Genomic DNA, 12,901 nt, shown 5'->3' on the forward strand with positions numbered 1-12,901 from the left:
TAACTTTTATTCTATATTCTACAACTAGTTCACTGAATTTACCTGGTTGACTTACTTATTTCTAGAGCCATAACTAGAAACTCTGGAATAAAGAGGAAGACTGGGACCTAGAGAAGATTCTGGAGGATGGGGTGAGAGAGGAACCCATGTCTCAGGAAAAAACTACAGGGTCTCTCTCACAGGACACTATGGGAGGGGGTGGGAGGCTCCCTCTCCCCCAACCTCAAACCTCCCTTCAGAGCCTTCCCTGGGAAAGGGAACAAGTTAGAACCAGGTCATAGAGAAATTCGCCTGGTATTCATCTTCTAGAGAGAGGAAGTTTCCCGTCTTTTTTTCCCCCCACATCCAACAAGAAGCCACAATTTTATTGATAGAAACAGTACAGATTTCAAGTCAGGTTGCATTTGATCTTCTCTGAAACACTGAAAAAAATGTCTTTGTCTTCAGATTTTTACATTGTTAATTCCATAATCGCATTCACAACGTCATTACTGTTGTTCTTTACATTTGCTTGGGACATGGCCAATTCTATGTCCTTAACTTCCACTCCTGTTTCATCCACCTCTTCCTCTTCACTTTCTTCTTATACAACTGGAGTTTGTGTGTTTTCCTGTATGTTTGAAACAGCTTCACCCTGAACTTTGAATTTTTCAGCAGTAGCTTAGCCATGCCTGCTGAGAGACAGCCTAAATCTTGGCTTCCCCCAAGACTATGGGGGGATCTGAAGCTGGGCTCTTATACACATCTCGCTTTGTGATGACCAAGAGGATATTCTTAGATTTCCGGATGGTGACTCTAGTAACCCCTGTCACTCGCTGGAGTCCCAGTTTGGACATAGCCTTTCACATACTTTCTTTTCGCTTAGACCCTGTTTTGCTTTCCTCGATCTCAATGGCCGGTGTTGTCAGCTGGGCCTGTTGCGTGGTTGCCTGTGTAGAATCCTGTTCCTCAAGTTCTGGTACTGATTCGTCACTGTCAGATTCTGTTTCAGACCCTGTCTCAGCACTGGGGCTGTGGCAATTCTTGCTCTGTGACTGGGAGGGTTTCTGTTGCTTCGCCAGGCATTTTGTGAGGGGAACATGGATCCAAGACATCTGCAGAAAGAGCAAGCTTCCCATCTTCATTCATTATTCTTGCTAAATAGATGCTAAGTCCGGTTTTTCTGCTAAAGGAGCATGAGTGTTGTCAGTGCCCTACAAGGTGTTTTTTGTTTGTTTGTTTTTCTTTGTTTGTTTTTTGAGTGAGGCAATTGGGGTTAAGTGACTTGCCCAGGGTCACACAACTAGTAAGTGTCAAGTATCTGAGGCTGGATTTGAACTCAGGTACTCCTGAATCCAGGGCCAGTGCTCTATCCACTGCGCCACCTAGCTGCCCCGACCTACAAGTTTTGGTACCCTCAGACGAAATGCTAGTCACCCCACTCTAGTTCTGTTTCTGTCTTTCTCTGTGCCTCATTTGTCCCCTTCTGCTCTTTCCCTTCAGAAATATTAACTTACAGAGTAATGCTCCTATCGCCACCTCCCTCTGAGCCACCCCTTTTAGTTAAGTATCATGCCTTTATATGGGTCACAGGTGTCCCTATTTAAGTAACCTTTGATGATGTTAAAAGCTGAAGGAAATTCAGAGGGGTGTTTGTCATAGCCCATAGGCTGTGCCTAGTAAAACCATTCACCAATAGTTATGGGATACAGAAATTCTTCCCCTCCCACCTCTTCCTACCACCTTACAGTCAAGAATACAATTTAGCCCAAAGACTTCCAGGCCTGAATCCAAAGATGATGCTGAGGACTTCCTGAGTGTCTCTACCATCCCACAGGCAAGAAACAAATACTGAATACTACCTGTGTGGAGAACACTGCATTTGACAGAATGAGAATGGCCTGTGGGGCAGCTAGGTGGCAAAGTGGATAGAGCACCAGCCCTGGATTCAGGAGGACCTGAGTTCAAATCCAGCTGGGCAAGTCAATTAACCCCAACTGCCTCACCAAAAAAAAAAAAAAAAAAAAAAGAATGACCTGTGTTCATTTCCTGCTGAGCACAATGATATCCATGAAGCTTTTCTGGTAGATTGTAAGCTCCTTAATGACAGGACTGTGCTATTAAAAAAAAAAATCTTTGCATGCCCAGAGCCCTTACATGTAGGAAGTGCTTTATAAACGTTTGTTGTTCAGTGCCGCATCCCTAGTAGATTAAATATTTACCGACTGACTGATAGAACCAATCTCAGTGTAAATGCCAAGACAAGGCCTCCATCTTGCTGCTTTCCCATCTCAACAGCAAGGATTCCTTGCCAAGAAGTAATTACCTAATTCATTTACAACCCTTATATACTAGAATTTATTTGTGTTTGTTGATGATTAAGTTAATAATACAAAAAGTAAAAAATTACCTAACACAAGAATGAGATGTTTTGCACAGAGTTGATAGCTATAGCATGTCTATAACTCATATATATATATAACTATATGCTATAACTATAGCATGTTGTTATAACTCAGTCCACCAGCAGCTCTATGCTGTTTCCATCAATAGCCTCTGATATTTAATTTCCCTTACACCTGCACTGTCCTTGGTCATTCTATTCCTTCATCTTGCCTCCTGCTTCTCTAATCCTCAAAAAAAGTCATGGAAAATGATATGTTTCTGCTGGAGAGAGAGGTGACTTCCTTTAATTTGAACCTGTAGTTCAGTATTTTTTTTTAATTTCAAACTATAATTTATTTGAACAATTATAGTTTTACATGCAATGGTAGATTTACTATAAGGAGGACAAGTACTGTCAGCACCCTTTAAGATTTGGTGCCCTGGGGCAAAGGACTAGTCACTCTACTTCTGGCTCTGCTCTTTTTTCCCAGGGATACTGAGTAATGGAGGAGCTGGAAAGAATATCTAAGATCTTCACATTCTACTCCTACTCACGCTAGCTGGTGATTGATGCGTTGGGTCTTAACTATGATCTGTTATGTTGCCCAGAATGGTTTAGTCCTTTGTGGGGTTTTTTTTCCTTATTGCAGAGGCTAAGCTGGTGTTCTGACCTTTTCAAAGGCAGACTCTAAAGCTCAAGTAAGATCATTTAAATATTCAATGCCTGGGAGGATCTTAGATCTAGAACGGAGGGGAACCCAGAAGTCATCTAACCCAACCCCCTCAGGTTGTGGAGGAGAAAGCTGAAGCTCAGAGGGAACAAGGGTCTTGCCCAAGGTCACATAATTAGGTTCTCTGACCCCTGATCCAGAATTCTTTCCCCTGCAGCATGATGCTTTTCCTTGGAGGAAAAGCTCTATTTCTGAAAACAAATATTAAGGGGCAGCTAGGTGGCGCAGTGGATAGAGCACAGGTCCTGAATTCAGGGGAACCTGAGTTCAAATCCAACCTCAGACACTTGACACTTATTAGCTGTGTTATCCTGGGCAAGTCACTTAACCCCAATTGCCTCACAAAAAACAAACAACAACAAAAAATCCTACAAACAAACATATATTAAGCTGTTTTACATGATTGCACATTGTCAACCAGACCAAACCAGCCTCTAACCTGAGGTTGGATGGAGCCCAACAGAGCAGGTGAATCAGGAATCAAACAGAAGTTTAATTTCAAAGTGAGGGAACCGGCTTGCAAGCAAGGAGAGGCTATAGACCCATGTGCTGGGGCCCTGCCTTTAGTGGGGGGCACCCCCTTTAGTGTGGCCAAACCTTGATTTATATACTTGTGGCTAGACAGTCAGACAGTGTAATTGGTGTAGCAACAGTAGTGAGGCACAACAGCAACAGTAAGACAAGGTGGTCTGTGACAAAAAAGTTTGTTCATGGGGGGGGGGGGGGGCTTCTTGTCTGGGCCTATTGGTGCTGGCTTCAACTCAGAGACCATCAGTTCCAGAAGGTGAGCACAAAGGATTGTTGTTATGCTGAGCTCAGGGCGCAGCTTGCTTGCTGGGCCTTGGTTCTGGGGTCTCCTAATAGCTTCACAATATTTATAACCTATATCAGATTGCTTACCATCTCAGGAAGGGGGGAGGGAAAGAGGAATAGAACTTGGAACTCAAAACTTTTTAAAAAAATGTTAAAAATTGTTTTAACATGTAATTGGGGGAAAATAAAGTTTTATATAAAATAATAAATTATTTATATAAATTATATAAATAAAAATAAATTTACATAAAATAAAAATAAATGGGGAAATATTATTTGTTTTTGTGGGGCAATGAGGGTTAAGTGACTTGCCCAGAGTCACACAACTAGTAAGTATCAAGTATCTGGGGTAGGATTTGAACTCAAGTCCTCCTGAATCCAGGGCCAGTGCTTTATCCACTGTGCTACCTAGCTGCCCCGGGAAATATTATTAAAGAAAAAACAAACAAACAAACAAACAAAAAAACAACCCAGCACTTTGTTCTGTAAAAAACAAAAACAAAGAATCCACATATATTAACCAAATAGACCCTAGGCCAATACAATAAACTTAGAGATTGAACTAAATCTTTCTACAAACATCCATAAAAAGCACATGGAGCAGAAAGGATGGTTTGACCTCCGAAAATATAAATATAAACCACACCCCAGTAGTATTGAACTTAAAATCTGCTCATCCAGGCACCCAAGAATATTATGGATGCTGGGGTACATGTGAAAGCCAGCTCGAAAACCTTCCTGATTTTTCTCTTCCCCATAAGCTAGAAGTAATCTTTCCTTGCTCAGATTCTATGTGGCAGTGTTTATACCTTTTAATGGAACTTTTACCTCCCATAATAACTCTCTGTGTACTTGTATTATTTCATGGTGTTGGGATGACAGCTCTACACTTGAAGCCACAAGAGATGAGTTCAAAACTTGCTTCTAAGTGGATAGAGTACTGGCCTTGGATTCAGGAGTACCTGAGTTCAAATCCAGCCTCAGACACTTGACACTTACTAGCTGTGTGACCCTGGGCAAGTTACTTAACCCCCATTGCCCCGGAAAAAAAAAAACAAACAAACAAACAAACAAAACCAAAAAACTTGCTTCTAACACTAGCGCTGTAAAAATGGACAAAATTTTTCATGTCCCTGAGTTTCAGTTTCTTTATCTGTAAAGTAGGATAATAAAAGCCCTGGTGCTTATCTCACAGGGTTGTTATACTAATATATGTAAATGTTTTTAAAACTTTAAAATGCTCTGTAAGTGTTCACCTCTCACTCCACTCTTACCTGTGAAGAAGCTGTAATGGCTGTGGCAGCCACACAGACGGGCTAAACCAGGTTGAGGGTAACCAATGGGGCCCCAAACCCATGGGCGAATTAGGGGGGTGTCCACCCCAAACATGTAAAGACATCCCCCAGTGGAATAGGCAGATGAGAACAATTTGTTCCAACAGCAGCGAAGGTAGCCAAAGAAGGCTCTGTGGGCAGTTTAGAGCTCGGTCAGACATCAGAGATGTCAAGGTCAGGGAGGGAGGAGGGAAGGGATAGAAAGAAGGATAAAAATTGGGACCCAAAACTATAAATAAAAATGATGATTATTATTTTTTTAAAAAAGATGCCAAGGTCATCCACTACATCCAGGGTCATCTCCAGTCATATTAACTTTTGTCCTGTCACTGGACTTTGATGACTCTGGGAGAGAGTGAGGTTGATGACTGTGCAACTCTGCCTCACTTAAACCCAGTTTACCCACTAAGCAAGACATCACTTGGTCATATCATCAGTCCTCTTCAAAAAACAAAGAACAGACAAGAACAACAAACCCCACCTATTACTATTATTAGATAGCAATATTTCATTTATTTGTTTACTTATTCTCTGGTAACATATTGTACTATATTACTATGATGGTAGAGTTAGCTAGGTGATACAGTGGCTAGAACACTGGGTTTGTATTCAGGAAGATGTGGCGAGTAAAATTAAACATGGCCTCCCTATAATTGTCCCGAGTTCAGGGAACGTAGCTGGGGTTTATCATATATACGTTATTTAGAAATCAGAGGCTACTGCACCAGTTTGGGGCATTAAGGATTTATTAAAGCATATTAAATATTAGTAAAGAGAGTGCACATGGCTCTGAAAGATAGAAAAGCCTAGCTAGGATCTACAGGAGAGAGAGATAATGGGGAAAGCTAGTGGGCTGCATCTGTTCTCACCAGGAGAGCAATCAGCCAGTACAAGCTCCCTGAGGGAAGGATGGGAGGCAGCCCTTACACACTGCTTATGGGCTAGCCTCATTCAAATCTATTGGTTCTTTGGCTTTGAGGGTGGTTTGGTGCAGTCATGCTGATATCAGAGCCCAGAGAACAGATCCTCTGGTGGGAACAAGGCTTTCAGGTGGGTGTGGTTTTGAGTGAGGTAATTTTCTGACTCTGGGTTGGCCTTGAGAAAGGTCAGGCCAGGCTCTCTCAGCCTGAGGGCCTCTGGGAGTCCCCAAACCCCTATGATTGATAATTTTCTCACAAAGGCCTGAATTCAAATTCATCCTCGGGTACTTACTAGCTGTGTGACCCTGGGCAAATCATTTAATTTTGTCTGTCTCACTTTTCTCATCTATAAAACTGAGATAATGATAGCACCCACCATGAAAGGTTGTTGTGAGAATCAAATGAGATAATATTTGTAAAGAGCTTAGCACAATGCCTGGCACTTAGTAAGCACTTAATAAATGTTTACTGATTGATTTTCTTCCCCTATAATAATTTCAGTCCAAAGTGAACAAAATGGCTGAATTAAATGGAAGCCAATCATGGGGCAGCCCAAAGACCCCCAGAACACTTGAGAAGCAGCGGGATCCATTGGTGGCCTCTGCTTTCCTGAGATCCTTTCTTATTATCTGGAAACAGCTTGAAGAGCTAAAGGAGGCATGGGGCCGACTCAAACTGAGGGTGGCGGACATCAACACAGTTGCTCTGTATCAACAGTTTTTGGAGCTCTATGGGTAAGTTTTTCTGATAGAACAATATTTTGGATTAAAATCAGTGGACTGGGGAAGATCACAAATACTCCTCTCTCTGTGGCCACCAGCACTCTCTCTGTCTTTTGTCTCCCGGCCTAGAATAGACTTATTGTGCTGCCCAGTAATCGTAGCCTCCCTCTGGGTTCAGTGGAAGTCATTATACAACTTCTCTCTACAATCAGGGCTTTATCATGAAAATGCTGAGTTGTATGAACAGTATGTTCCCAAGGGCATCTCAAACTCAACATGTCCAAAGATCAAATTCATTATCTTTCCCCCCAAAACCCAACCCTCCTCCAGGCTTCCCTATTTCTGTTGAGGGAATCGCCATTCTTTTAGTTAACCCGCTTCACGATCTTAGAATCACCCTTAAATCTTCTACTCCTTTACCTCTCCACCCCAATCCAATTACTTGTCAAGCCTTGTTTGCACTTCCATGACATCTCTCCCATCCATCCCTTTATCTCTTCCCCACACAGTGATTCTTCTAGATAGATTCCTCACATCTTGCTGACCAATAGCCTCCTAATTGACCCTCTATGCCTCTAGTCTATCTCCTCCCCAATTATCCCTTATAAGCAGTCACATTACTATTCCTAAAATACACATGGGACTCCATCAGTGTTCTGCTCAGAAATCTCCATTGGCTTCCTATAGCCCCTAGAATAAGATGTAAACTCCTATCCTAGCATTTAATGCCCTCTACAATCTCTTTCTCGTCTTTTTAGATTTATTTTATTATTCTTTGTAGACTGCTCATTTCACCCAAAATGGCCTAATAGCTGTTCCCCAACCTAAACCTTTCATCTCCTTTCCTTAGTCTTTGGACAGATCATCCCCCATGCCTGAAATGCACTTGCTCTTCATCTCTGCCTCTTAGAACTTATTTCCTTCAAAGCTCAGATCAAGTGCCATGTCCCACCAGAAGCCTTTCCTATTCTCTTCCCCCCTCCCCCAAGTCCTTAGTGCTCTCTCTCTCCTCAAATTATCTTCTATTTGCTTATCTGTATATACCTGTTGTACCCCTAAGTGGAATATAAACTCTTTGAAGGTAGGACTTATTTAATTTTTGTCTTTGTATCTCTAGTGCCCAGTACAATGCCTTACTCATAAGTAAGTGCTTTGAAAATATTTGTTGACTTGAGTTGGATTGAATAGTAGGGTTTTGAATAAATAATTATTGGTCAATAATGCACATGTGTTACAGTGATCTCTCCCAGAGCTTTTTAGTTACTCTTGTTGTTGTTGGGTCATTACAGTCCCAACTCTTTGTGACTACTTTTTGGGGTTTTCTTGGCAAAAATACTGGAGTGGTTTACCATTTTCTTCTCCAGTTTGTTTTATAGATGAGCAGCTGAGACAAACAGGGTTAAGTGACTTGTCCAGGGTCACACAGCTAGTAAGTGTCTGAGGCCGGATTTGAACTCATGAAAATGATTCTTAGTCTTTGGTTACTGGAGGAGGGGGGGGTCTCAGTATAGAGCCTTCCACCTACCTGTTTATAGAGAATCAGTGGACATAAAAAGAGCTGGAAATGCTTATTCCCTTCCCTCCTTCTCTGTTGGGAATCCCCTTCATCTTCTCCCAGCCCCCTTCCCACATACATACATCTCCAGGATTAGAATGAAGATTATGTCTTCTATGCGTTTTAGTCACAGTATATACATAAGGATCGAATCAGCATTATTCAAGACAGTAAGTTTCTTTGGGCCCGCAAGAATAACTGGAAAGAGAGCCACACTGGGAGAATGTTATTAATACAATGATAATGCCAGTGAGAATATTACCCCTTTGAAGGTCATTTTTAAGTATTCCACACGTTGTCAATTCCCCACCCCCAGGAAAGGACATTTCTGAGTCTGGACAGGGGGTAGATAGAATATTCTCAGTGATTCTCCTTTGTGAAGTTCTAATTTCTTCTCTCCTGTTGTAAAATAGGAGGGGGGAAAAAGAAATAAGGCAAGTCTGAATTCTTCTGTGTCAATATTGTAATGAATGAAAGGCTGAAATTTCCTCCTCAGGGAAAATGTCACGAAATACAAGTGAAGTAAGAGTGGGACCTTGGAGAATGAAATAATCATATGAATCTGTCGTTGGGGGTGTCTTCAAGGAAGGGAAATCTCAGAGTAGGAAAAAAAAAACAAACAACCTTAATACATGAATGGATCAAGATTTCATTGTGGTGAGTCCTCCCTCCGAGGATGAAATTCAGTTCAATTCAGCAAGAATTTATGAAGTGTTTAATATATATGGAATATGATTAAAGACTAGGGGCAAGGGAAGGGACAAAGTAAAACATGAAAACAGTCCTTCCCTCAAGGAATTTACATTCTATGAAATACAGGTTACAATATCTCCAAAGCTCTTGACCTGTGAAAGAAAATAATATTCGAAGAAATTTAATGAGAAAGATCAGATCGTGGTTTATTCCTGTCTCTATCCATTTCTAGAGCTGATATTCTTTACCCTACCATGAAAACCATAGCCAGGGAGATGGGTAAAGAAGATGAATTCGAAGGAGTTGTAATAAGTTGTCGGTCTATACTTCCTCCCAAAGGAGCTTCAGAAGTTGAAATCAAAACCCACCAGGTTATCTTTTTTGTTTGTCTTTTTGTTTATTTGTAATTCCTAGTGTCTCTAGTATTTCATCATGCAGATGAAGGTGCTGACTTTTCACATTAAATATTGTGTGTAAACCAAATTTTCCTAAACTGAATCATTTTAATGCCCCAGGAGACCTGTCTATTTAAAATCAGCGTATAGCTTTCCTTTTGAAAAAGCAAATAAGAGTTCCTGGATTTTTCCATTTTTTGGAATTCTGAAGTTTCAAATTAAACTTGCTTAAAGGGAGCTACATCAATTTCTATCCCAAAACCTAAGATAAAGAAACCTCCCCCACCCAAAAAAAAAAAAAAAACAGTGGAAGATTTTGTCTTCCATTTAAAAGCCAGCATGTGAAGACCACCACCACCTCCCCACAAAGTAAAAATAAAAATCAGGAGGGGGGAAAAAATGAAAGTCTCCCTTTAGAATTGCTCTGTTGTAGTGCTGATATATTCTCATAGCCCCACACTGTTTACATGTCCATAGTGAGAACATCATATCTGAAGCAGACAGAACTTGCTTCCCTAAGTAATTTCCTGCCTAAGCCCTGTTCCAGAGGGACAAACATTGCTGTCCCTATTTGACAGGTAAGCAAAGCCAAGCATCTGGTAGTTCATCAGCTTTAGGCAGGGTTGCCTAGCAATAAGCTGAAATGATAACTTGCACCTGTGAGGCCTGACATTATTGTTTTTCTCCTAAGCGACACTCCCTTTATAAGGCATCTGTAGCACTATAAAGAGAGCAGTTTGAACCATTGAAAATAAAAGATGGGAGGGCGCCCACCACTTTTATTGGCGGTGTCTCCTGGCAAGGTACTGATAAGTGCTGGTGAATAGGACAGCCCCTTCCAACGGGAGGGGGAAAATCCCCTCCTGGAGAAAGATGAACAGGATTTGAATCAGGAGTCAAAGTGAGGGTAAAATGGAGGCCAGAAACCAGGGTAAGAGTGCTGGTCCAGGGGGACAGCTAGATGGCACAGTGGTTAAAGCACTGGCCCTGGATTCAGGAGTACCTGAGTTCAAATCCGGCCTCAGACACTTGACACTTACTAGCTGTGTGACCCTGGGCAAGTCACTTAACCCCCATTGCCTGCAAAAACAAAAAGAAGAAAAAAAAGAGTGCTGGTCCAGGGGCTGAGACCAAATTGGGAAAATGGAAAACCACAGGGAAGTTTTCAGGTCATGGAAGTCTGCATGGAAATCTGGAAGTTCTCTTCAGGAATCATGGCAAAGTGAATGTTTGCCTCCTTTTATTTTATCATTTATTTATTTTGTTGTGTCCCCCTCTTTTATTACAGTAATGTATGCTTTACCCCTGTCTTGTTCTAAGCCCAAACCCATGTTCCTGCACAAGCTAGCATCAACCCCTTACCCACTCTGACCCTGTGGAGGAGGACAGTTGGCCCAGTTTATAACTGCAACGTATGGATTTTTAAATCATCATATGAAAATGTTGAGTCCATTTCACAGTCTCATTCAGGATCTGTTTTCCTCTGTATGACAAATTGCTCAGACATTTCTGTCTGTATTAAGGTCCCAAAGGAAATAGCCTCAGGTTATAAATACTGAATTTAACTGAATTCTGTCTCTCACAATCTCTCTCTCTCTCTCTCTCTCTCTCTCTCTCTCTCTCTCTCTCTCTCTCTCCTCTCTCTCTCTCTTTCCCTCCCTCCCTCCCTCCCTCTTTCCCTGTCTCTCCCTCTCTCTCCAGTAAACCACTATTTCTTTTACACACTTGCTTTAGATTCAATATTTACTGCCCAAGTAGTCCTTGTAGTGATTGAGTGATTGGTAACTACTATAGGAAGACCTTTTCCCTCTCTTTACAAGAATGTAAGGGGGAAATGTAGCAGGAGGGGGGGGGGAGGGGGGAAGTGCTTCAAGGGCCTAAAATATAAAACCAAAATTTATACTGACTCTCAAATTCTGTTTACTTTAGCTTCAAAAACTTCTGGAAAATCTAGAAAGCCATATGATCCATGAGGTGTTAAGAAAAGTTAACAAGGAAATAGCCTTAGTTATGTCAGAAAAGACTAAAGAAGACTGTGTCCTCCCTACAGGTAAGGTACATTTAAATTCATGGTATTGGTTCGTACAGGTCTTCCCAAGTTTCTGTAAATACCTCATATTTGTCATTTTTTAAAAAAAGTCTTAATATTCCATTCCATTCACATACCACAATTTGTTCAGCCTTTGTTTTCTGCTTTGTTTTGTTTTTACTACATAAAATACTGCTGTGAATATTTTGGTACATATGAGGCCTTTCTTTATGTCTTTGACTGCCTTGGAGTATGTGCCATGAGTAGAAATGCTAGATCAAAGGATTTAATTTTTAAATATTTTTTGAGGAATAATTCCATATTATTTTCAGAAGGGATAAACCAATTCACAAGTCCACCAACAATGTTTTAGTGTATCTGTCTTCCCATAATGCCTCCAACATCAGCTATTTTCATAATTTATCTTTGCATGATAGAGGCAAAGTTGGCATGATAGATAGAAAGCTGTCCTTAAAGCCAGGTAGAGGGGCAGCTAGGTAGCGCAGTGGATAGAGCACCGGCCCTGGAGTCAGGAGTGCCTGAGTTCAAATCCGGCCTCAGACACTTAATACTTACTAGCTGTGTGACCCTGGGCAAGTCACTTAACCCCAATTGCCTCACACACACACACACACAAAAGCCAGGTAGACCCAGCAAAGTGTACTGGCTGTGTGACTCTGTGCATGTGACAACCTCTCAGTACCCTAGACAACTAAGACTTTTGGGGAAGACCTCTATCACTTGACCTTCCCTTTCACAGGACAGAAGTCTCCCCACCGACATGGAACTAAAATGCAATTAAAGCAAGTGATTTTCCAATGCTAGTATTTATTGACTAATATGCATTAGGGCTAGCTTTCTATTCACATCAGACTTTTTGTTTTAGGAATATATGTTTATATTTTCATACGTGTGTATCTGTGTGTATATTCAATTCATACTATTCACTAGAAGATCAAATACTGAGACTAAAGCTTAAATACTTTGGCCACATAATGAGAAGACAGGACTCCTTAGAAAAGATCCTGATTCTGGGAAAGACTGAAGGCAAAAAGGAGAAGGGGAGAGCAGAGGGTGAAACGGATAGTCTTGGAAACAATGAACATGAGCTTGGACAGAGTCCAAGAGATAGTGGAGGATAGAAGGGCCTGGCAGGCTATGGGCAATGGGGTCACAAAGAATTGAATACAACTGAACAACAACAAACAACAACTAGATAGATAGGTAGGTAGAATAATAGATGATAGATAGATAGATAGATAGATAGATAGATAGATAGATAGATAGATAGATAGATAGATAGATAGATAGATAGATAAAGTATGTATGTATGTACACATCTATG

General features: G+C 41.2%; 1 protein-coding gene and 1 pseudogene across 1 annotated transcript in view; one reads left to right on the forward strand and one right to left on the reverse strand.

Moving 5' to 3' along the window:
- Window positions 1-12,901, forward strand: part of LOC122753467 — a 204,839-nt gene that overhangs the window by 158,771 nt on the left and 33,167 nt on the right. The window contains exons 34-36 of the mRNA XM_044000859.1: window positions 6,664-6,896; window positions 9,365-9,503; window positions 11,457-11,577. Of these exons, the coding sequence (XP_043856794.1) occupies window positions 6,664-6,896; window positions 9,365-9,503; window positions 11,457-11,577 (493 nt within the window). The remainder of the gene's footprint in view (window positions 1-6,663; window positions 6,897-9,364; window positions 9,504-11,456; window positions 11,578-12,901) is intronic.
- LOC122753469 lies at window positions 452-1,065 on the reverse strand (annotated as a pseudogene).

This window comes from Dromiciops gliroides, chromosome 4 (assembly GCF_019393635.1).
Source record: "Dromiciops gliroides isolate mDroGli1 chromosome 4, mDroGli1.pri, whole genome shotgun sequence".
NCBI lineage: Eukaryota > Metazoa > Chordata > Mammalia > Microbiotheria > Microbiotheriidae > Dromiciops > Dromiciops gliroides.